Genomic DNA, 22,648 nt, shown 5'->3' on the forward strand with positions numbered 1-22,648 from the left:
GAGTGTGACAGGGTGCAGCGCCCCAAACCCCTGATCCGCCCTGCTCTGTGTGTGACAGGGGGTGGTGCCCGAACTCCCCTATCGGCCCTACTCTATGCATGACAGGGGGGAGCTCCCCAACCCCCTGATTAGCCCTGCTCTTTGTGTGACAGGGTACGGAGCCCCAACCCCCTGATGGGCCCTGCTCTGTGCATGACAGGGGGCAGCGCCCCAACCTCCCCATCGACCCTGCCTTGAGTGTGACAGGGGGCGGCGCCCCAACCCCCCAATCGGCCCTGCTCTGAGCCCGACCAGGGGCTGCACCTAGGGATTGGGCCTGCCCTCTGCCACCCGGGAGCGGGCCTAAGCCAGCACGTCGTTATCTCCCGAGGGGTCCCAGACTGTGAGAGGGCACAAGTGAGGCTGAGGAACACCCGCCCCCACCCCCGCCAGTGCACAAATTTTTGTGCACCGGGCCTCTAGTCCTATATTATAAAAGGCTAATATGCAAATTGACTGAATCGCGGAATGACCGGTTGCTATGACATGCACTGACCACCAGGGGGCAGACTCTCAACACAGGAGCTTCCCCCTGGTGGTCAGTGTGCTCAGCCAGAAGCCGGGCCCATGGCTGGCAAGTGCAGCGACGGTGGTGGGAGCCTCTCCCGCCTCTGCAGCAGTGCTAAGGACCCCTCAGGGGATGTCTGACTGCCGGCTTAGGCCCACTCCTTAAGCCGGCAGTCGGACATCCCCCGAGGGGTCCCGGACTGCAAGAGGGAACAGGCTGGGCTGAGGGACCCCCACTCCAGTGCATGAATGTCGTGCACCAGGCCTCTAGTAATATAATAGATAATGTTTGTTGAGTGCTAATTTTGTACCACCCATGTTGTAAATATTTGACATGTGTTGACTTTTAATCCTCACAGCAACTTTAGGTTACAAACATGCTACACTACTATTATCCCCATTTTACAGATGAAAAAACTGAAGCACAGAAATATTAACTAACTTGCCTAAAATTTTATAGCCAATAACTAATGGATTTGAACTCAGGCAGTGTGGTTCTAGAGACCATGGGTTTTAACAATCCTTTTATAGCAGTGGTTCTCATCCTATGGGTCGAGACCCCTTTGGGGGTTGAACGACCCTTTCACAGGGGTCGCCTAAGACCATCGGAAAACATATATAATTACATATTGTTTTTGTGATTAATCACTATGCTTTAATTATGTTCAATTTGTAACAATGAAAATACATCCTGCATATCAGATATTTACATGACGATTCATAACAGTAGCAAAATTACAGTTATGAAGTAGCAACGACAATAGTTTTATGGTTGGGGATTACCACAACATGAGGAACTGTATTAAAGGGTCGTGGCATTAGGAAGGTTGAGAACCACTGTTTTATAGTGTCACTGTTCAAGTTTTGGTTTCCAATACAAACTCATTTATTTTAAGAAACTGACTTAAAAATTTATAAATTTAATTAAGTTAAAATTTAAAAGTCCTATACCATAAAAGACATAGTAAAGTGAAAATACAAGATACAGACTAGAAAAGATAACAACAAATCACTATATCAACAGAACGGTAATTTATAGAATATGTAATTAATTCCTGCAAATCTATAAAAAGACAACAAATACAAAAAAAAATGCGCAGAGACCATGAAAATGAGCAATTTATAAAGAAACCCAACACAGAAAAGGATGCTCACTTCACTAATAATTACGGGATGAAAATTAAAAATTTTACTTATCAAACTGGGGAAAATTGTAAATTCAATAATAGCAAGTGTTGGTGAAGATATGGAGCAATGAGAACTCTCACACTCTGCTATAAATTGGCATTTTATTTAGGAGAGCAATAATCCCTAGTACTGTTGAAAACACACATAGTCAACATTCCAAAAATTACAATCCTATTCCCTAAAGAATATTCCGTAGAGAACTAAATGTACACAAGAAAAAAATGTACAAGAATGTTCAAAGCAGCATTTTTTTCTAATATGGAAAAAATGTAAACTATTTTAATTTCCATTAGTAGTAAAACATATAAGTAAATGGTAGACTATTCATATAATGAAATAGTATAAAGCTATCAAAACACATAAACTAAAGTAAAATGGAACAAGGAAGAATATATGATGAAAAGGCATGTTTTAGAAAGATATAACCAATATTATTCATACAAAGTTTAGAAATATACAAAGGAATACTATATATTCGTCAGCAATATGTATACATGTTTTAAAAAGTATAAAACATGCATGTGTATGATACATGCCAAATTAAAGATCGTTATTTCTGGGGTGGAAAGAGTAGAGAGTAGATTAAGGAAGAGATACATAAGGGGCTTCAACTGTATCTATAATATTTTACTTAAAAATATTTCCTAGTGTATACAGTAAATTAATATTTTACAAATTTGTATGATAGCATGTAGTGGTTCACTATATTTTCCATACTTTGCTGTACACTTCAGTTCTTTCAGATTTTTAAAGAAATATTAAAAACTAAAACATTAATGATGATTACAGTTTCATGATTGGTAGGGCTGAGTAAAATTAATAATCTGAACATTATTGAAGCAGACTATAAGCTTAATTAATATTGTCTCTTTTCATGAGAAATCTCAAAGGTAGACCAATTTTTCTTGCTATTATAAATTACTTTGGATAATCATATAATCAGATGTAGAGCTAATATATCCCTCCAATATTATATTATACTAAAGGCCTGGTGCACGAAATTCATGCACAGGAAGGGTCCATAGGCCTGGGCTGCGATCAGGGCTGCAGGCTGGGGCCTTCCTTCATTCCACACCACCCCCTGGTGTCCCTAGGCCTGGGCTGCGATCAGGGCTGCCGGCTGGGGCCTTCCTTCTTTCCACACCACCCCCTGGTGGTCAGTGCACATCATAGAGAGCGGTCAAACTCCTGGTTGGTCCAACTCCTGAGGGGACAATTTGCATATTAGCCTTTTATTATATAGGATTGTTTCTATAATGATCAACAACTATAGGAAATGAGGGGTGTTAAATATAACTGTTTACTTATCCAAGGACAGATCTGGAATTTTAGCAGAAGGTCAGGGATACAGCCAGGGACCAAGCCCTCATTCCTTTAATATTAGACTTTGCCATCACAACAAAATAGCCCAAAGTATTTTGTAGCAATAATTCTATCTTAATGTCCTAAGGCTAAGAAAATAAAAAAAATATGCGAAGGAAATACCATAATGTGAATCTGCAGAAAGTTAGAACAATTAGCCTATTTATCATTTTACAGTTATGTTAAGTATGTCTTAACTTAAGTAAGCACTTAGGCCGTGGTTGGAGGTATGACCTGGGACCCTGAGGTTGAATGTTTGGCAGATGAACTTCAAATACAGTCTGTTTACCCATGGACATAAGTGGCCTTAATCAAAGCAGAACACATTTTTTTAAATGTTCATTTCAAAAACAGAAGAGTAAATAAGACTATGATTTATGAATCTGCTAATGCTGTTCTCTGCTGTAGACTTTAGAAAGGTTTTGAGTCTTTGGCTGCAGTAAATACAAGAGTGCAGACTTGTTAAAAGCAGTAATAGGTGCCCTTATTAAAAATTCCACTTTCATTAAGAGTTACAAATTATCTTCCTTCTTTCCTTAAAGAATGCGTTCCAGAAGCAGTGACACAGAGGGCTCAGCCCTAAAGCAATTTCCAAGACATAGTAAAGACCACAGTTTCCAAGCACCTGAAGACATGAAGCAGAAACAGCAAGACAAAGACACTACCAGCGAGTCAAATACAATCCTTCTACATTCTACATCACACAGTGGTAATGGCCACCAAGGAAAAGACCTCTCAAGAGATGACCTATTATTTCTTCTAAGCATTCTGGAAGGAGAACTGCAGGTCAGCTGATTTCGAATTAAACCCCTCATGCTTCAAAGGGAAGGCTGCTTGTGAATTTGGTGTGTATATATAAATATATATATCTATGGTCCATACTTGTCTGTACATGAAAGTGTAAGTACACATACACACAATTCTCTTCTGCCAACTTGAAGGGCAATTAATCACATCTAAAAGGGCTGTTGTATGACATGCGAATGGCATGCACGTTATGAAAGTTCATATCCTCTGTCCATGCTGCTCACAAGCTTTAGTGCATCGGCACGTATAGGTACCAATAATGCCAGCTGACTTCTGGATTGGTTTAAATAACAATAAGTGTTTTTGTACCCGATATGAACTGGCTCTTAGACTTGCCTGGCATCATTAACCTACATAAAAAACTAAAACCAGCTGCTACACATATAGGAGACTCTTATTTCCTAACCCTGAAAATGTAAATGCTAGTCCATTGAGGGGTATCATATTATCTGCTTGTCAAACACAATAAAAAATGTAGGTTCTCTCAAGTTGTATAGTGATCACATTTTAAAACATTATTAATATGTAATTAGATTGTAAGAATGAGGGGACATAGTTTTGCTACTTTTTCTAAAAGGTACTATAACTAAATATAATTTGATTATATTTGAAAGAGAAATAAAAAATACTCAACTCTAATAAGAAATCACTTTTGGAAACTACTGGTAGATAGAGTGGCTTTCTGAAATGCCTTTTGTTGCTTCAGGCTCGAGATGAAGTCATAAGCATTTTAAAGGCTGAAAAAATGGACTTGGCTTTACTGGAAGCTCAGTATGGGTTTGTCACTCCAAAAAAAGTGTTAGAGGCTCTTCAGCGAGATGCTTTCCAAGCCAAATCTGCCCCTTGGCAGGACGACATCTATGAGAAACCAATGACTGAGGTATGTACCATATCAGGGGTGTGCACCTGGGAGGTGGGACAAGTTCACAAGCTAGCTAAGCACTAGGCCTGGCAGTTGAACATGACACACAACTCCTTTTTGATTACTTAAAGTTTGACATTCTAAGACATTTAAAGTCTACCCAAAGTAGATAAATACTACATGTTCTACAGGAAAGAAAAAGAGAATATATCATTTGTCCTTCTCCTTCTCCTCCTCCTCCTCCTCCTTACTGGAAGCAGAACTCTTTATTGTTGACTTTTAAAGAACATATTTATTTATTTTTTTGGTTATGGACATTGATTTCTTCTTTTTTTAAAAATTTTTATTTAGGTTTGCTTCTTGACACCAGACTGAAACCTAACAAATGCAAGAGAATTTCTCTCTCTCTCTTTCTACACACACACACACACACACACACACACACACGCACACACGCACGCGCACACACAAACACACACACACGGGTCTGTCTGAACTTCTTTTGGGGGACTTGAATGCTATTTAGGTTACAATAAAAAAAATGAAGTATGCTCTGGCCAGTGTGGCAAAGTTGGTTGGAGCATTGCCCATATATCAAAAGGCTGTGGTTTTGATTCTCTGTTAGGACAGATACCCAGGTTGAGGGTTCCATCCCTGGTCAGGTTGCAGGTCCATCCCTGGGCACGTGCAGAAAGCAACTGATAAGTATTTCACTCTCATCCCCTGCCCCCCTTCTCTCTAAAGTAAAAACCACCACCAACAAAAACATGTCCTCGGGTATTAAAAAAACAAACAGAATAAAACAGATAAAGTTCAACCATAGAGATAAATTTCTTTGAAAACACTAAGGTATTATGTCATAGAAATTTTGAACATGAATAGAAATGATATAAAGATCTGCCCAAGAAACAGAGTTTAGAAAAAGCATATATTTTAGATGAGTGCATATCCTCCTTTTCCTTCAAAAGTTTAATGGCAGCAGAGACCTCTCATCACCACACGTGCCAGCAATGACAACAGCAAAGATGAGCAGTACCAACAGGGCTACCACTGCACAAAGATGCAGTACTGCTTGCTCTTTTACTTGCTGACATTTGTGAAACTCTTTGGCATCCTTATTTTATTCTTCTATTTTCCTTTGAAACCTCAATGGAAATTTTCATAATTTTTCATTTTTATAAAAAGAAACAACTAGGAGCATGAGTTAAGGCTGGAGAGAGTGAAAGCAAGTTTTGGACAAATTTCCCTCACATACACTCTGGCAACCCACCTCAGGACTGACCTCCAATGTCCTTGCTATTCTCGTCTTGGGTGTCTCATGAGAGAAGATTAGCGTCTTGCCAAATTGTGAAGGAGTTTGGTCATATGGATCTGCTTTTCTGAGGGGTGAGGATGAGACCACCCAACGTCTGTTAACTTGTGCTTTAATCCTCTTGTTTAATTTTAAACAAGAGGAGCTGAAGCTGCAAGTCAATAGTGTTAAAATTGTATCTAGGATCTCAACATAGTGACTGTGAAGCAGCATGAGATACAAATTCCCCAACCCATATGAGCACAAATGCCAATTAATAATACAGTACATATCCTGACAAAACTCCACAAATGACACAACCCCTCAACACTTCAGTGTAAAATGAAACAACATGTTTTCAAACTTATGCTGAAATCTGTAGGACAAAGTTTTGTTACAAAAGAATTCTACTGCACACATGCAAAACTGGAAACACCCTGACCCTCTACAAATGCTTGTCCCTGAAAGTTATCCATAATTTAGCCCTGCTTCACAAATCCAACCTTCTTTGATTACTCCCCAACAAGTACCGCTACACACACACACACACACACACACACACACACACTTCTCACATTCCCATCTTCATCACTTGCCCACTTTCTTCTCTTGCCTTCTACTTTCCCCTTATATATTTGTCTCTCCTCAGCTATCAGTCTTTCCCAGAGGCCCTCATAACTCTACCTACCCAACAACCCATTTGTCTGCCCTCTTCCTGTATCTAATTGGAAGTAACAGGTGAAAGGAAGATATCCAGAGAATAAACAGTAAAGGGGAATTCTGACAAGAGTTCCCTAGATAGAGCTGGAGAAAAGAGAGGACAGCATTCCTACTAAGACATCTGTGACTGCACCCTAGTTACATCAGAATAAGGATGTGCATGCTAAGAAAATAATCTCTGCTTTCTCCCATTGCAGGGTATAAACCTTCTCCCACCTCTTATTTTCTTCACAATGGTCTTTTTGAAAAATGTAAAAATCTAAACCATGTCTAGGGTAAACTAAAAAGGATTTATATATTCTTAAGGCAAAATAACTTAGAAGATCAAACTGCTCTCAGTTACATCACGTGATGGAAACACTGACTTAAGCTAAAAAACTGGTGGAGGCCTGGGAGCTGGAATAAAGGATGAGGGTGGGGAGAGGGAGTAGCTGGGTTGTCAAGAGGGAGGAAGACGAAAGAACTCATAGTCCACAACAGTTTTGACCTCCTATTGCTTTCAAAGCTAGTGTTCCATAGGAGAAGTTACCTTTAAAAAAATACTTGAGCTAATGGCCTAACATATTAGTTCTTCCAAAAAAGATATGAAGAAAAATATAAGAATACTAGAGGCCCAAAGCATGAAATCTGTGCAAGGGGCTCAGCCCTTGCAGCTGTGGCAGCTTGCCTCAGTCCTTGCAGCCCTGGCTTCGTCGGTCCGGAAGGTCGTCTAGAAGGTCGTCCTGCTGTCCGGTCTAATTAGCATATTACCTTTTTATTATTATAGATAAAAGAATCTGCATACCTTATTAGCATTACCTTAGGGCAACCTTTAGAATACTTATTTTAAACAACATATAATTAGCTTTTAAATTTCATTATATTCACTTATTTAATATTTATAGGAGAGCTGATGTATAAATATAGTTGTGGTTCCTGTAATCAGGGTGTTTACTGTCTAACAGAGTGATAAAAAACATGATCACACAAGTGTACAGTTACACATATACTAACTTCTGTGTTTAAAACCACAAAGCACTATGAGAGAATACAATGGGGGGGTCAAATTTAAATAGAAGAATCAGGAAAGCCAAGATCCAGAGAATGCATGGGCATTAATCAGGCAGAACATTTCCAGCAACACTGTGGACACATATTGAGTGAAATTATATGTCTAAAAAAATACATAAAAACATTAGATAAACTATCTCACAATCTTCAATGCATGGATGAGCTTACATGGAAGCAAGAGAAATTCTGAAGCTAGGAACTAAAAGGGAAATTTACATAGATTAGCTCTGGTTGCATATATTTTGAACCTTTCTCCTCTCAATCCACAAACTTCCATTGCTGGAAACCACCAAGGACACATTCATTTTGAAATATAACCTCTGGCCTTTCCCCTTTATTTGACAATGGCTGGGTGAGCTGGCACAGTGGCATTTCTGAAGCCTTTCGTACATCAAGATGGTCAGCAATAACTTGCCTATAAATGGAAGTAACTATGAAACCAACTGAACTTCCCCTTAGCAGGACCCCAGAAACGTGCATAGATTCTCCAAAACTACCTGCCATGAAAGGAAATATGATGGTGGATAAGTAAAAATGGGAAAAGGACAGGGGTCTTAACTGATTATAATTAAAATGTATTATTTTAAAATTTTACTAAATATATGACTTAGGTGAACACATTGCTAGGGCACTGGCAGGGCCTTGGAAGGTGCCCATGCAAGTGAAGGACCCTAAAACTTAAGCTTCATGGCAAACCCTCCTCGTCCTCTCTCTCTGTAAGCATGTGTGCACACTTTTAGAAAGGAAGACCTGACCATGTTTGTAGGCACACTTTGAAGGGACAGAGGTGGGATCAAAGATATAAGAAAGAAATTCATGGACAAAACAAGGACTGGAAGGAGACAAAAAGGAATGGAGCAAAAAAGTTCATACAGGAGAGGTGGTTAAGAATGTAGAAGACCAGTTCTCAGTCATTACAGCATTGGCCCATGGATAGAAGGATTGCAGGTTCGATGTCCAGCTCCAGTCCGGGTGTATTCATGAGGCAACCAATCGGGGTGTGTGTGTGTGTGTGTGTGTGTTTCCCTCCTCTACTCCCACCTTTCCATTCTCTCTAAAAAAATCAATGGACAAAATATCCCCAGAGAGGATTTAAAAAAAAGAATGTGCCTGAAGCTCAGTAAATGAACAAAATGAGAACGAGAAAAGACTACCACCATTAAGGGTGACATGAGAATAAGGAATCACTTTCAGAAGGGTCTGGCAGTGGTGGTGGAGAGCCATGAAAATCATGGGGCCATTTCCAGAGTCTGAGATATGGAGGCAGTGAGAGAATGAGCAGTCTCTATAAAAACAGAGATTCCAGTGTTACCCAGGAAAAGCAGGTTTCAATAGAGACAAGGAAGAAGAAGGGATATTTTATGAATAGTATATTTGGTTACCCTTTGATCTACTAAAATGGCCAATTTCTCTGCTCTGTGTATTAGCTTCATCGAAAAGGACCATCTTCAAACAGCCAGTGGAAAAGAACAAATAGAACAAACAGAACCAAATCACTGCACAGAAAGAAGATGAAACTAAAATCAGGGTGGTCATTCATTTTTAAACATATACTATGCAACTTAAAGCCAAAAGATGGAAAACCTCTCTGTTCTTCATTCCCTCTGACCATGAAGAAACATCAGAAATCTAACCTAGTGAAATGCACTGTACTTCCTTCGTCCTAGGCAAGGAGTTGAATTGTATTAGGGGTTGGGAATAGGACATGACATCAGGCAAGTTAAAACGATAAGCAGGAAGCTTGTCACTGAACCATAAACATTAGGAGCCATCTTTTCAGTCTTTCTGCCCCAACACTTCCTGAAATGACTGACCAGTCTTCCTGTTTTCTTTCCCATGCTTCAATCTGTAAGTAGGAACAGATAAAAAGGGGGCAGTGGTCTGATAGTTCCTTAGTACTTAATGATACACCACCTTATGCTGCTCCTAATTGTTTCATGCATGCGTCTCTTATGTCCTAATCCTATATAATGAGAGGGATATGCTAATTAGCCCAGATATGCTAATTAGTCATGACCAGTATGAAGACTGACCATCACTCCAACACAATAAGAGAGGGATATGCTAATTAGCCCTGAATGCTAATTAGTCACAACCAGTATGCAAACTGACCATCACTCCAACACACAAAGATGGCCGCCCCCATGTGGCCACAAGATGGCCCGCAGGAGAGGGCAGTTGGGGGTGATCAGGCCTGCAGGGGAGGGCTGTTGGGGGGGGGGGACCCAGGCCTGCAGGAGAGGACAGCTGGGCTGGCAGTGGAATGGTTAGGGGGTGATCAGGCTGGCAGGCAGAAGCAGTTAGAGGCAATCAGGCAGGCAGGCAAGTGAGCATTTGGGAGCCAGCAGTCCCAGATTGTGAGAGGGATATCCGACTGCCTGTTTAGGCCCGATCCCACTGAGATCCAGCCTAAATGGGCAGTCGGACATCCCTCGAGGGGTCCCAGACTGGAGAGGTTGCAGGCTTGGCTGAGGAACGAACACACACACACACACACACCCGTGCACCAATTTTGTGCACAGGGCCTCTAGTGAAAGTATAAGCACTGAGACTTCAAACTTCTCTTGCATTCCCCATGGCAACTATCATAGTACTAAGCCAGCGCTTCTCAACCTGTGGGTCGCGACCCCTTTGGCGGTGGAACGACCCTTTCATAGGGGTCGCCTAAGACCATCCTGCATATCAGATATTTACATTACGATTCATAACAGTAGCAACATACAGTTATAAAGTAGCAACGAAAATAATTTTATGGTTGGGTCACAACATGAGGAACTGTATTTAAAGGGCCAGAGGGTTGAGAACCACTGTACTAAGCCCACAGAACAGGCAATTAATAAATACTTGTTGCCTTGTGAAAACTGTGACGCTAGAAATGACCTTAAAAATCAATTTAATTTATGAATGAGAAACCTGAAATACATAAAGGGTCAGTGATGTGGTCAAGCTCCCACACTTGGGGGTGGGGAGAAATGAAATGAGTTCAGGGAGGCTTGGGTCCATCATTCAATCTGTCAGGAATGAAGAAGAGACCGAACTGAGAACCACTGACATATTTACTAACAGGCCTTTGGGGCATGGAAAAATGAAGGCACAAAATAAAACTTCAGGTATATGCTAAGCCATCTCTGAAGTAAGTAATTCTTTTGGGGGGAGCTTTCCTTTTGCCAGACCACTATTCCATAAGCTTTTCAATGATCACTGTTGACAAAATGAGCTTCTTAATGGTTGCATCAAACAGCATGCAGCAAGTTCAAGTCATCCTTCAAGAATCATGGAACGTGAGAGAAGAAAAAATCAGAGAATCAGCCCTCCCCAGTTTGGCTCAGTGGATAGAGCGTTGGCCCTCAGACTGAAGGGTCTTAGGTTTGATTCTAGTCAAGGGCACGTACCTCGATTGCAGGCTCCATCCCCGGCCTTGGTTGGGGTGTGTGCAGGAGGCAACCAGTAAATGTGTCTCTCTCACATCGATGTTTCTCTCTCTCTTCTGTCTCTCCCCCCTTCCACTCTCTCTAAAAATCAATGTAAAATATCTTTGGGTCAGGATTAAAAAGGAAAAAAGAAAGACTCAGAGAATCAGGCATCTCACTGATATGTAGGAACAAACACTTCTACCCAGGAGTAATCAGAGAAAGCTACAAAGGAAGAACAGGAAAGGTTTTGCGTAGAAGGGAAAAATGTTTCTAGGTCTCAGTACTAAAAAAAAAAAAAGGAGTCTTGAATCACCATGGTAAGTTCTAAGAACTTCCAGAAGTCCAGTGTGGCTAAAGGTTGGGTAAGAAAAATGGGAAGGTATGGAGTGAGAATGGGGAGGAAGTGTCAGGAGACCAGTGGTGAAAGACCTTTTGGCACTGAATAGGAGAGCGGAGTAATCCCATTGGTGAAAAGATCACTGAAGAGGACAGGCTGGAAGGGGGTGAGGCTGAAGGAAGGGAGACCACTTAAAAGGACATGTGATAAATGGAGAGCAATGATTCCTTCCCTCCTTCCTTGCCCCTTCAAACAAACAAGCAAACAAACAAACAAACAAACAATATAAAGAGAAAAAATTGCAATGGAAAACAACAGTGTTAAATAAGTCTTCTATTTTCTCTCTTTGGGGCAAATGAAGTTTAATACCCATATCCATATAATTTCATGACATCTAAGAAAAAGACATTTTCCTTGCATTTAAGAAGCATCCCTTAATCATTCATTTAGTTATTAATTCTAGGGCTGATCTTATACAAATTAAATAAATGTTTTCCTAAGTCAACTAACAACTTTCCTAATGAAGGCTGATCCTTCACTATTTCACTGTCAAATTCCAAAAGCAATTCATTTGAATTTCCTTTACAATTCACTTTAATGACCTAGGACAAACACTATAACCTCCCTCTCAGAAGATGGTCATTAGTTAACAGTGATTCTACAAGCAGGCAATGCACCTTAGAATTTCAGCTTCCTCAAAAGGACTGGTTACATTTATTAAAAATCAACACCATATGGCATAATAAAGTATTTTGTGTGTGTTAAAACACCATTATAAATCAATATTAGAAAACCAGCCTAAGGATTTAGAGGTCTAAGAAAATTAATTAGGTCCTATATGCTGGTACACCTTTGTTTTATTCTTATTCTGGAATGGCTTCGCTATTTTGTGCCTTGGATTCCTAGTAAAGTATGTGCTTTTTAAGGCTGTACAATTTATACTGGCTTTTAATTCTGAGTCACAAATTTTCAATCTTTTATGATAAAGGCAAAGGGTAAAATCAACCAATATTATCAGTTATAGCACCTAGTATTTAACAAACTAAAAAGTCACACGCTTTCAAAATTATGTTCTTAATCGGATCTCAATTTACCGCTGGCCAAAGATCCCGAGCCATATTTGTTTTAACCTCTTCCCCTCTTTTCTTTCTTGATTCCTTGCTTGCTTATTTTGTTTTCAATCTTTAAACATATACTAGGCACCTACTGTAGACAAGTCACTCTATAAGAGTCTAAGAAAAATAAAATGTAGGCCCTGCCTTCAGGGAGTTCACAGTCTAGTAGGGAAGCCAAATACATAAATCAGGTACAGGGTGATAGTTTTATAACAGAAAAATAAGTAGGTCATGGAAACCAGAAGGAATTTGATGCTTATATTTGGTCACATTCACACTACATACCAACACAGAATTAACAAACGTTTAAATACTCAAACACCTTGATGCATAATTAAAAAAAAAACCATCCCCAATAAATTTAATAAAAAGGAGACACACACACACACACACACACACACACACACACACACAGAAAAACAGATTAGGGGATCTAAGAGGCATAGACTGGTAGAGTACTATAGGAAGCGCTGGGCAGGAGAGATCAGCAGGGCAGCTGCAGAATCAAAGATGCGGCACATCATCCCTAATAGTTTCTCTGGAGAGGGAAGGAAGTGTCAGAAAGGGCATGAACTGTTGACATCTACAGAGGCACCAATTATTCTCTCTGCGGGGAAAATAATAACAGTAAAAAGATTACATTTGTGTTGAAATGCATCAAAAAGTATCAATGAACAAGAGAAATTTTAAAAACTAAACAAGGAAATCAGAACCCATTGCTGAATTAGACAAAACTTGGACATTTCTAGAAGTATGAAAGATAGCAGCATTATGAGTGACTTGTAGTTAACAGACTATACATTTATTTTCTTTTGCAGTTGGACAAAGTTGTGGAAAAACATAAAGAATCTCACAGACGAATTCTGAAACAGCTTTTAATAGTAGAAAAATCTCATAGGCAAACCATATTGGAGTTAGAGGAAGAAAAGAGAAAACATAAAGAATACATGAAGAAGAGTGATGAATTCATCAATTTACAAGAACAGGAAATCGAAAGGTAAGGCTACTTTGGGCAAGACAATGAACCACACTGAACTCTTTTTTTTTTTTTAATATATTTTATTGATGTTTTACAGAGAGGAAGGGAGAGGGATAGAGAGTTAGAAACATCAATGAGAGAGAAACATCAATGAGAGAGAAACATCGATCAGCTGCCTTCTGCACACTCCTACTGGGGATGTGCCCACAACCAAGGTACATGCCATTGACTGGAATCGAACCTGGGACCCTTCAGTCCGCAGGCTGATGCTCTATCCACTGAGCCAAACCGGTTAGGGCCCATACTGCACTCTTACTAACATCTCACTAAAGGCTGAGTACTACTAGGGATACAGGGACACAAGGATGATGTGATACAGCCTCTGTTCTAAAAGATCTCATGGTCCAGAGTGATGAAAATGATGAGTATAAAAGACACTATCAGTACAATGCAAGAATAACCAGGTATAATGAGGACTGTGGAAACATAAATGTTGGGCACCTTATTCTGCAAGGGATTGCCCTGCAAAAGCTATACAGAGGAGGTTACAGGTTTAATCCTTATACCAAGAAGAATGAAAACTATATACAAGGCAGGGGCAGAAATAAATGTTACACCACAGAGACATGGGGCCCTGGCCAGGTAGCTCAGTTGGTTAGAGCATCATCCAGATACAGCAAGATTGTGGGTTTGAACTCTGGTCAGGGCATAGACAGGAAACCAATAAACGCGTAAATAAGTGGAACAACAAATGGATGTTCCTCTTTCTCTCTCTCAAATCAATGAATTTAGAGGAAGAGGAAGAAGAAAATCATATGGGTCCTGAGGAAACTTTCCACAAGCTACAGCACAGGATGTAATTGCAGGATGAGAAAAGGAAAAACTAGCCACCAATAACTGGATTTTATACTGTTGGCAAGGAGCAAATGACAAATTGTGAGAAGGGAAATTAATTGATCAGGTATGTATTCTTAAAGAACCATTAGGCAACATGGAGGAAAGATAAGAGGAGTGTATATTTCCCAATAGTTATGGGGCTAGAGAGGATGGAGTGCAAACAAGAAATATTTATTTTTAAAAAAGAAATATTTATGATGTATAGATAATTTGAATTAGTGACTAATGAGATTGGAGAGCAGAATAAGGAAAACGGAGTTATTGAGAAGTACTAGCTATTCAGCAAGATACAGAATACAGGAATGGGATACAACTTTTTGTTGCTGAAGGATTTTGGTAGGGGAGGATGGTTTAAAAGGTGGAGGTAGTAGGTAGGAAGTGAGTTCTGTTTTAGACATGCTGAGTGTGAAGTACCCAGTGTATTCCAATGTTCAGTGGGGAGAACAATATGTCTAAAGACAACCCTCAGTGGAAAGTGTATGTCTGGAAAAGGATGGGCTAGTGATGTGAATTTGCAGTTGGTGATAGCCAAAGCTGTGGGTGTTGGTGTGGTGAGGAAAGGGAATTCTGAGAAAAGAACTCTAGAAAATATCAATATTTGGTGGTTTTCTGGAGGAAGAGAGGTCAAGAAAGGAAGCTAAGAAAGAATGGTGAAGAGTTAGAAAAACCAGAAGAGAAAGAAACAAAGCAAGGAAAACTTTCAAGAAAGAGTAAGCAGTTAAATTATAGCAAACAATACAGAAAAAGATGAGAAAATGTTCCAAAATTTGGCAACAAGGAAGACAGTGAGGAACTTGAGCCCTTTCAATAGAACAGTGAGGGCAGGAGCCAAATCACTATGCTTTGAAGAATAAATAAGAAATGAGAACATAGAAATTTAAAATGTGAACTACTATTTTGAGAAGCTTGGCTGCAAAAATGGAGAGACTGGTTGAATCGATATAGAAAGCATGAGCATCCATATTAAATGAAAGGACAATTGACCCTCAATTGATACTGCAAAGATAGAAAATAACCAATCATTGCAATGTCAAATTTTCACTGGATCATCATTTCACTTGTTATTCTATGTATACTTCCTTAATGAGTTGTAGAGCTAATGATGCTGAGTTTTAACAACTGCAGAAAAATGCAGGGGGAAAAATTACTTGTGAGCTCCCTTTTCTAAAATACCAGTAGTCTTAACTGATTTAACTATTTTCAATTCATATTTTAGGTAGGTAAATGAGGTACATAATAGTTAGGCTAATGGCATACTTTCATGTCTTCTCAATGTACTTCATGGTAGACACTAGGTCAGAATGCCAGAGGATCCATGGCCCTCACCCCCAGTTTCATTTCCCACATTCATCAGGAGGTTTGTTCTCTATTCACTACATAAAGTGGGATTTTGTTACTTTGCCCTGATAAACTTGAAATATCTTCAGGGATTGATTAAAGGAGTATAAGAAGTCTGGCACCAATGGAGATGTGACTCAAACTTGCAATATAAGATTTGTTATTCAATGAGACAATGTCATATTAAATATTATTTCAAACCCCTGTGGCCTCATTTGGTCTCCACACTTATCTGGCACTAAGTTGCTGAACACCAACACTTCCTTACATCTCTCATTATTATGAATGTTTATTGACCATGGTTAGGGTGCTGCCTAACATAGAACAGAGAGGTACTGGCTGGCCTTGCCCAGGGGGCTTACCACATTAATGGAAAAGGCAAAACATACATATTTACGGTGGGAATGTGGAAGGCTGTTAGTGATAGTTCTAATATTCGCTATTGTATCTTTACTATCTTCTTGAGGAAGGCTGAAAAGTTCTATCTAAAAGTAATACTGTAAACATGGGAGGCCGATGGTGAAGATTATTTAAACCAAGAGAAAGCAAAGAGGAACAATGAGAAATGGAAATGAAAGATCAGTGTGAATAAAAGCCATGGGCTAAAGAAAAAGAATAACAGTGAGATGAAAATAAATTGTACACCATGGAATCAATATATTAAGAATGTTATTTCTAGCCAGTGTGGCTCAGTTGGTTGAGCATCATCTTGTGCACCGAAGGGTCACCAGTTCAATTCCTGATCAGGGCACATGCCCAGGTTGCAGGTTGCACCTAATTGATGCTTCTCTCACATTTATGTTTCTCTCTTCCTCTCTCTCTACAAAATTAACATATATATATATATGTATTTCTACCTGCATCTAAGGGGTTTAAGAGGAAAAAAATTAAAAGATCATATTTCTTCGTCTTATAGAACACAAAGTGACTTTGTCTTGAAGAATAATGAAAGTGAAAATACTATTACCAAAAATAGGAAAAAAAGGCTGGAGTAACTCTCATTCTCTGTTTAGTCATTCATAAGATATGAGGATATTATGTTTCCCAAGCAACAGCTTCCAGATAGAACACTTTGGACATGAGAATGTAAAACCTATTCTCAACTCATGATACATAGGTAATTTTTCCTGTGCTCTACCTGTATAACATCATAGTCCCCATATCCTGGCACTGTTGGTTCACTGGCTTTCCCTGCCTTCAGCAGGGAGACTATGAAACTCATAAGGCATAACTCACTTGCACCTGCATTAAGGCTATGTGCATCAAAGTATTAAATAAACATCACCTAACAAAGAGGAAGTGGTGGAAACTCTAACAATTTCACATAAATATACACAGAGGTGTTCATGCAATAGAGTGAAATACCATTCACACGACAAATGACAAAACATGCCTCATCATGGAGTCCCTCTAACTTTAGTGAGAGTACTTTTCTTCTCAATCACAGAGCGACACCTCACAGAAGCAAGACTAATTTGTCCTATGGTGTCAAAGAATAACATTTACTTCCTTCCTCAAACAAAGTGATGTAAACCACTCCCAAATTAGTGACCCTCTGTACTGAGAAACAAGGAAAGATATCACCCCCATAAAAGGGGGATGGGTGACAATAGCTACAAAGGATTATCTAATGGGAGCTCTGAAAAACACTGTAAAAGTTTAGCGCTTGTATGTTAAGTGTTAGATAATATCTACTTGGAAATAAAATAATAAATAAGAAATATATGATTGAGATAGTTCATTTAGATTTCAAACTAAGGCTCAATTTGTGTTTTCTTTGGAGAACTCCTTTTATGTGGAAAACCCTAAAAGAGACTGATGTCACACATTGACTTGAGGCCAAAATGTTTGCCAAGTGATGTCTTCATTGTAATCAGTAAACAATTGGCTTTCCCACTGAGGGACTGAGGGACAGGGATCAGCTCAGGAAACCCTGCTCCCAAGCATGTTAATGCAATGTTTCCTTTGCTGTAATGTGTGTGGTTTGGTCTGTCCATAAGATAAAATATCCCCATTTCATGACAATTTTCTGTTCACCAGCTCTGATGTGTGGGTATGTGTGTCACCAATGTCTTGAATTATGTATTTGGCTGAACTACAAGTGGAGTCCATGTGAAAGGTTTGTACAAAAGCAATGCCAGTAATTTTTGGCCTTTCTGGATGGCTTCACAGAAAAGCCAAAACAAAAAATCACTTTTAGTCAGTGCAATTCTGCAAAATTTTCCCATAAGTGAAATGCCAATTTTGTCTGTATTTTCATAAAGTTTGCATAATTTTTTTCCTTTTTCAGCTCAATGAGGTAAAAGGCTATGAAGACACACACAAAAAGTTTTCTTTTTTTTGAAACCCTGCATTCTTTTAAAAAGTACTAAAACAAACCATGTATACTAACCATATATATTACTGCATTCTGGCCTTGAAATAATCACTAAAATGGGAAACAAGTATTGTTATGGTAACTCTGGGTAAAAATGTGGCTTCAAACATGGATTTTTTTAAAGCCTTAAATTACTTTTCATAATATCTTGGCCAAGTAAGTTAGCACTGATAGTCCTATTCTACAAAGCAGGAGTTCAAATGGTAGCTTTTCAAAAGCCACATAATGAGGAAGGAGGCACAGGCAGAATTAACTTCTTGTTCCTCTCTTGCCTAGGAGTGATTAGAGGGAGCACTGGGTCAGGGGGCAAAAGAATCTTTGAAGGAAAGTCACCAGGGACCCAGCTTTAAGGGTTGTTGGCTTGACCACATCTTGGGTTAAGTCCTATGCTATTCAGATTTTAGTAAAAAACACAGCACTTTTATCTCTCCCTTTGGCTGAAACACTTTGTAAAGGAATATTTCCATCATCAACCCTTCTCTGACAGTCCTGTTTTCCAGATTGATATCAGACAGGTGACTGAAACACTGAACCATATTTGACCCTCCTGTTAAATGAATACAGGTGAGCCTTGAATAATGCAGGGGTTAAGGGCACTGACCCCTGTGCTGATGAAAAATCTGCGTATAACTTTTGATTCCCCCAAAACTTAACTACAGTTGTCCCTGGGTAATCCATAAGGGATTGGTTCCAAGAAATGACTCCCTCCTGCCCAAATACCACCCCACGGATTCCAAAATATGCAGATTCTCCAGTCCCTTACATAAATGGCATAGAAAAATGTATATAGTTGGCCCTCTGCATCCATGGATTCCCAACCACAGATGAAAAATACGTTTTTCAATCCATGGTTGAATTTCAAGTTGCAATACCAGGTATTTATTGAAAAACATTTGAATATAAGTAGACCTGAACAGGTCAAACCTGTTCAAGGGTCAACTATATATTGAATGAGTTTTAAAGACATCTCTTCAGAGGCTTTAGATATCCCTTGAAATATATATATTAATTTGTCTATTTTTTACTTAGTTTAAATAATTAGTTAATTAGCTACTTCGTGCTGCTTGTATTCATTCATTGATTCAGTCACTCAAAAAACAAAACTAAAAACACCCCAATTAATTAAATGCCTGCTACATGCCAGGTCCTGTGCTAGATAACTAGGTGAAGGAGGTAGATGTGGTCGCCACCTAGATAAAATCCCAACTAGTTTGTGTAAATGTGAAACAGAGACACCAAAGTAGACTTTAAGACTTAATACTAAGGCACTTACGTGATCACGACGGGCAAAATTTAAAAAGGCAGTGTTATGGTAAAACTAGAGGCCCAGTGCACAAAAATTTGTGCACTTGGGGGGGGGGTCCCCTCAGCCCGGCCTGTGCCCTCTCACAGTCTGGGACCCCTCGGGGGATGACCACCTGCTGGCTTAGGCCCGCTCCCCGGGGGATTGGGCCTAAGCTGGCAATCAGACATCCCTCTGGCAGCCCGGGAGCCCTGGGGGATGTCCACTTGCGAGCGGGGAGCAGGCCTAAGCTGCAGTCTGACATCCTTAGTGCTGCTGAGGAGGCAGGAGAGGCTCCCACCACCACTGCTGTACTGGCAGCCATCAGCCTGGCTTGTGGCTGAGCAGAGATCCCCCTGTGGGAGTGCACTGACCACCAGGAGACAGCTCCCGCATTGAGCATCTGCCCCCTGGTGGTCAGTGTGTGTCATAGTGACCAGTCATTCCCAGTCGTTCTGCTGTTAGGGTCAGTTTGCATATTACCCTTTATTATATAGGATAGAGGCCTGGTGCATGTGTGGGGGCCAGCTGATTTGCCCTGAAGGGTGTTCCGGATCATGGTGGGGGTCCCGCTGGGGTGCCTGGCCAGCCTGGGTGAGGGGCTGATGGCTATTTTCAGGCTGGCCCCACCCCTTTAGGGTGGGGGGTCCCCACTGGGGTGCCTGGCCAGTCTGTGTGACGGGCTGAGGGCTGTTTTCAGGCTGGCCAAGACCCCCGGTGACGGAAGCTCCCAGCCTCTCCTTTTTTTCTTTTTCTTTTATTCTGGGATTTATTTAACTTCTATAATTGAAACTTTGTAGCCTTGAGAGGAGCTCAGAGGCAGCCAGGGCAGGCGGGAGGGAAGCTTGGCTTCCTCCATCGCCAGGGGCAACCCAGCCTCCTACTCGCTCCAGCTCCGTGGCCACGGCCAGCTGAAAGCAGGGATCTGGGGTTAATTTACCTTCTATAATTGAAACTTTGTAGCCTTGAGAGGAGCTCAGAGGCAGCCAGGGCAGGCGGGAGGGAAGCTTGGCTTCCTCCATCGCCAGGGGCAACCCAGCCTCCTACTCGCTCCAGCTCCGTGGCCACGGCCAGCTGAAAGCAGGGATCTGGGGTTAATTTACCTTCTATAATTGAAACTTTGTAGCCTTGAGAGGAGCTCAGAGGCAGCCAGGGCAGGCGGGAGGGAAGCTTGGCTTCCTCCATCGCCAGGGGCAACCCAGCCTCCTACTCGCTCCAGCTCCGTGGCCACGGCCAGCTGAAAGCAGGGATCTGGGGTTAATTTACCTTCTATAATTGAAACTTTGTAGCCTTGAGAGGAGCTCAGAGGCAGCCAGGGCAGGCGGGAGGGAAGCTTGGCTTCCTCCATCGCCAGGGGCAACCCAGCCTCCTACTCGCTCCAGCTCCGTGGCCACGGCCAGCTGAAAGCAGGGATCTGGGGTTAATTTACCTTCTATAATTGAAACTTTGTAGCCTTGAGAGGAGCTCAGAGGCAGCCAGGGCAGGCGGGAGGGAAGCTTGGCTTCCTCCATCATTGGGGCAACCAAGCCTCTTGCTTGCTCCAGCTCCGTGGCTGCTGGCCGCCATCTTGGTTGGGTTAATTTGCATATAGACGCTCTAATTGGCTGGTGGGCGTGGCTTAAGGTGTAGCGAAGGTATGGTCAATTTTCATGTTTGTCTTTTATTAGTGTAGATAACATGAAATGCTCATGAAATTAAAATATTCAGCAGAAATCAATAAACACATTAAACTAGAGAACTAGAGAATTCAATATCTTGCAACTTATTATCATTAGGATTTTTAGTTTCTTTGGTCTTAAATATCAGCTTTTAAGAATATCTCACAAAGCATAACACAGTGGGTATAATGTTTTAAACACTAAATAAGTCTATATTAAAAAGATCATATTTGGAAACCCAGTTTTAAATTTCATACACACTAAACTATTGTTGTAGAATACATTGTACTCAAATGTAATCATTTCCTTTCAGTTTTCTGGCAAAGAGTTATGTGTATTACATATTCTTGAGATTATGTCTTGCAAGTAGTGAAATGGATGCCAGATCTCCATTTGACCTTTGTTATGGATATCCAGTTCTTTTTCAGAAAAAAAATGGAGACCCACCACAAACACATATTTTGGTATCATTCTATAGAGAATCACAATATGATCAGCCTATATTTCATATACCGCAGATCTTATACAGGATCTGGGCAGGGATGATTAATACTTCCTGAGAATACCAAAAACCATTTAGGACTGTACACCATGACTTAACTCTCAACAGATGTCACAAAACCATACCCTTAATAACTGCACAATTCAGAGGTTTCCATACAACACCATTTAATTATAGAGGACAAAATTTGGATACAGTGATGATGCTATTTGATTGCTTTTTCTTCCCAGAAAGCTGAGCTAAATTTTACAAATAATTTTGCATGTGTATTTGGATGCACAATGATTAATGAATTTACTGTTTACAAAAGAATACTACAAGTATTAAAAACAGTCTAAAAGGAAACAAGCACAGTGAGGGATAAACCAGAAACTTAGAGATATGGGACTTGGTCTGAAAACCATATCTGCATTTAGCTAGTGTGTAACTTGGGCAAATCCCATTTCTCCAATCTCATATAGAAAACAGTTGGGGCAGGCTATATTTGTACATCTCTTTCAGATCTAAAAATCTGTGATTTGATTATATGATTGTTATGAATAAGTACCTTTTACTTCAAGCCTATGCTTCTAATCCACACTAACAAAATAGGTCAGTGAGAATGATAGCACCTCCATCACCAACTTAAAATCCAATCTGTATTTTCATTCTTTTCCTTTTTTAAAAAATAAAGTGCTTTCTTAAAAAAAATTTTTTTTATATGAGAGAGGGAGAAAAATACCAATTTTTTGTTCCACTTACTTACGCATTCATTGGTTGACTCTTGTATATGCCCTGCCCGGGATCAAACACTCAATCTTGGCATATATCAGGACTATGCTCTAATTAACTAAGCACCTGGCCAGGGTTGGCCAGAGCTGTATTTCCTTCCTCCCTCCCTCCTTACCTCCCTCCTTCTCTCCCTCCCTCTCTCCCTCCCTCCCT

General features: G+C 40.3%; 2 protein-coding genes across 2 annotated transcripts in view; one reads left to right on the plus strand and one right to left on the minus strand.

Moving 5' to 3' along the window:
• Positions 1 to 22,648, minus strand: part of CMSS1 (cms1 ribosomal small subunit homolog (yeast)) — a 387,195-nt gene that overhangs the window by 251,759 nt on the left and 112,788 nt on the right. The gene's annotated exons all lie outside the window — the stretch shown is intronic.
• FILIP1L (filamin A interacting protein 1-like) overlaps positions 1 to 22,648 on the plus strand; it is a 288,366-nt gene that overhangs the window by 178,626 nt on the left and 87,092 nt on the right. Inside the window, exons 2-4 of the mRNA XM_005861237.2 lie at positions 3,639 to 3,882; positions 4,610 to 4,783; positions 13,510 to 13,688. Of these exons, the coding sequence (XP_005861299.1) occupies positions 3,640 to 3,882; positions 4,610 to 4,783; positions 13,510 to 13,688 (596 nt within the window). The 5' untranslated portion in view covers position 3,639. The remainder of the gene's footprint in view (positions 1 to 3,638; positions 3,883 to 4,609; positions 4,784 to 13,509; positions 13,689 to 22,648) is intronic.

The sequence above is a fragment of the Myotis brandtii genome, unplaced genomic scaffold (genome assembly GCF_000412655.1).
Source record: "Myotis brandtii unplaced genomic scaffold, ASM41265v1 scaffold1464, whole genome shotgun sequence".
Lineage (NCBI taxonomy): Eukaryota > Metazoa > Chordata > Mammalia > Chiroptera > Vespertilionidae > Myotis > Myotis brandtii.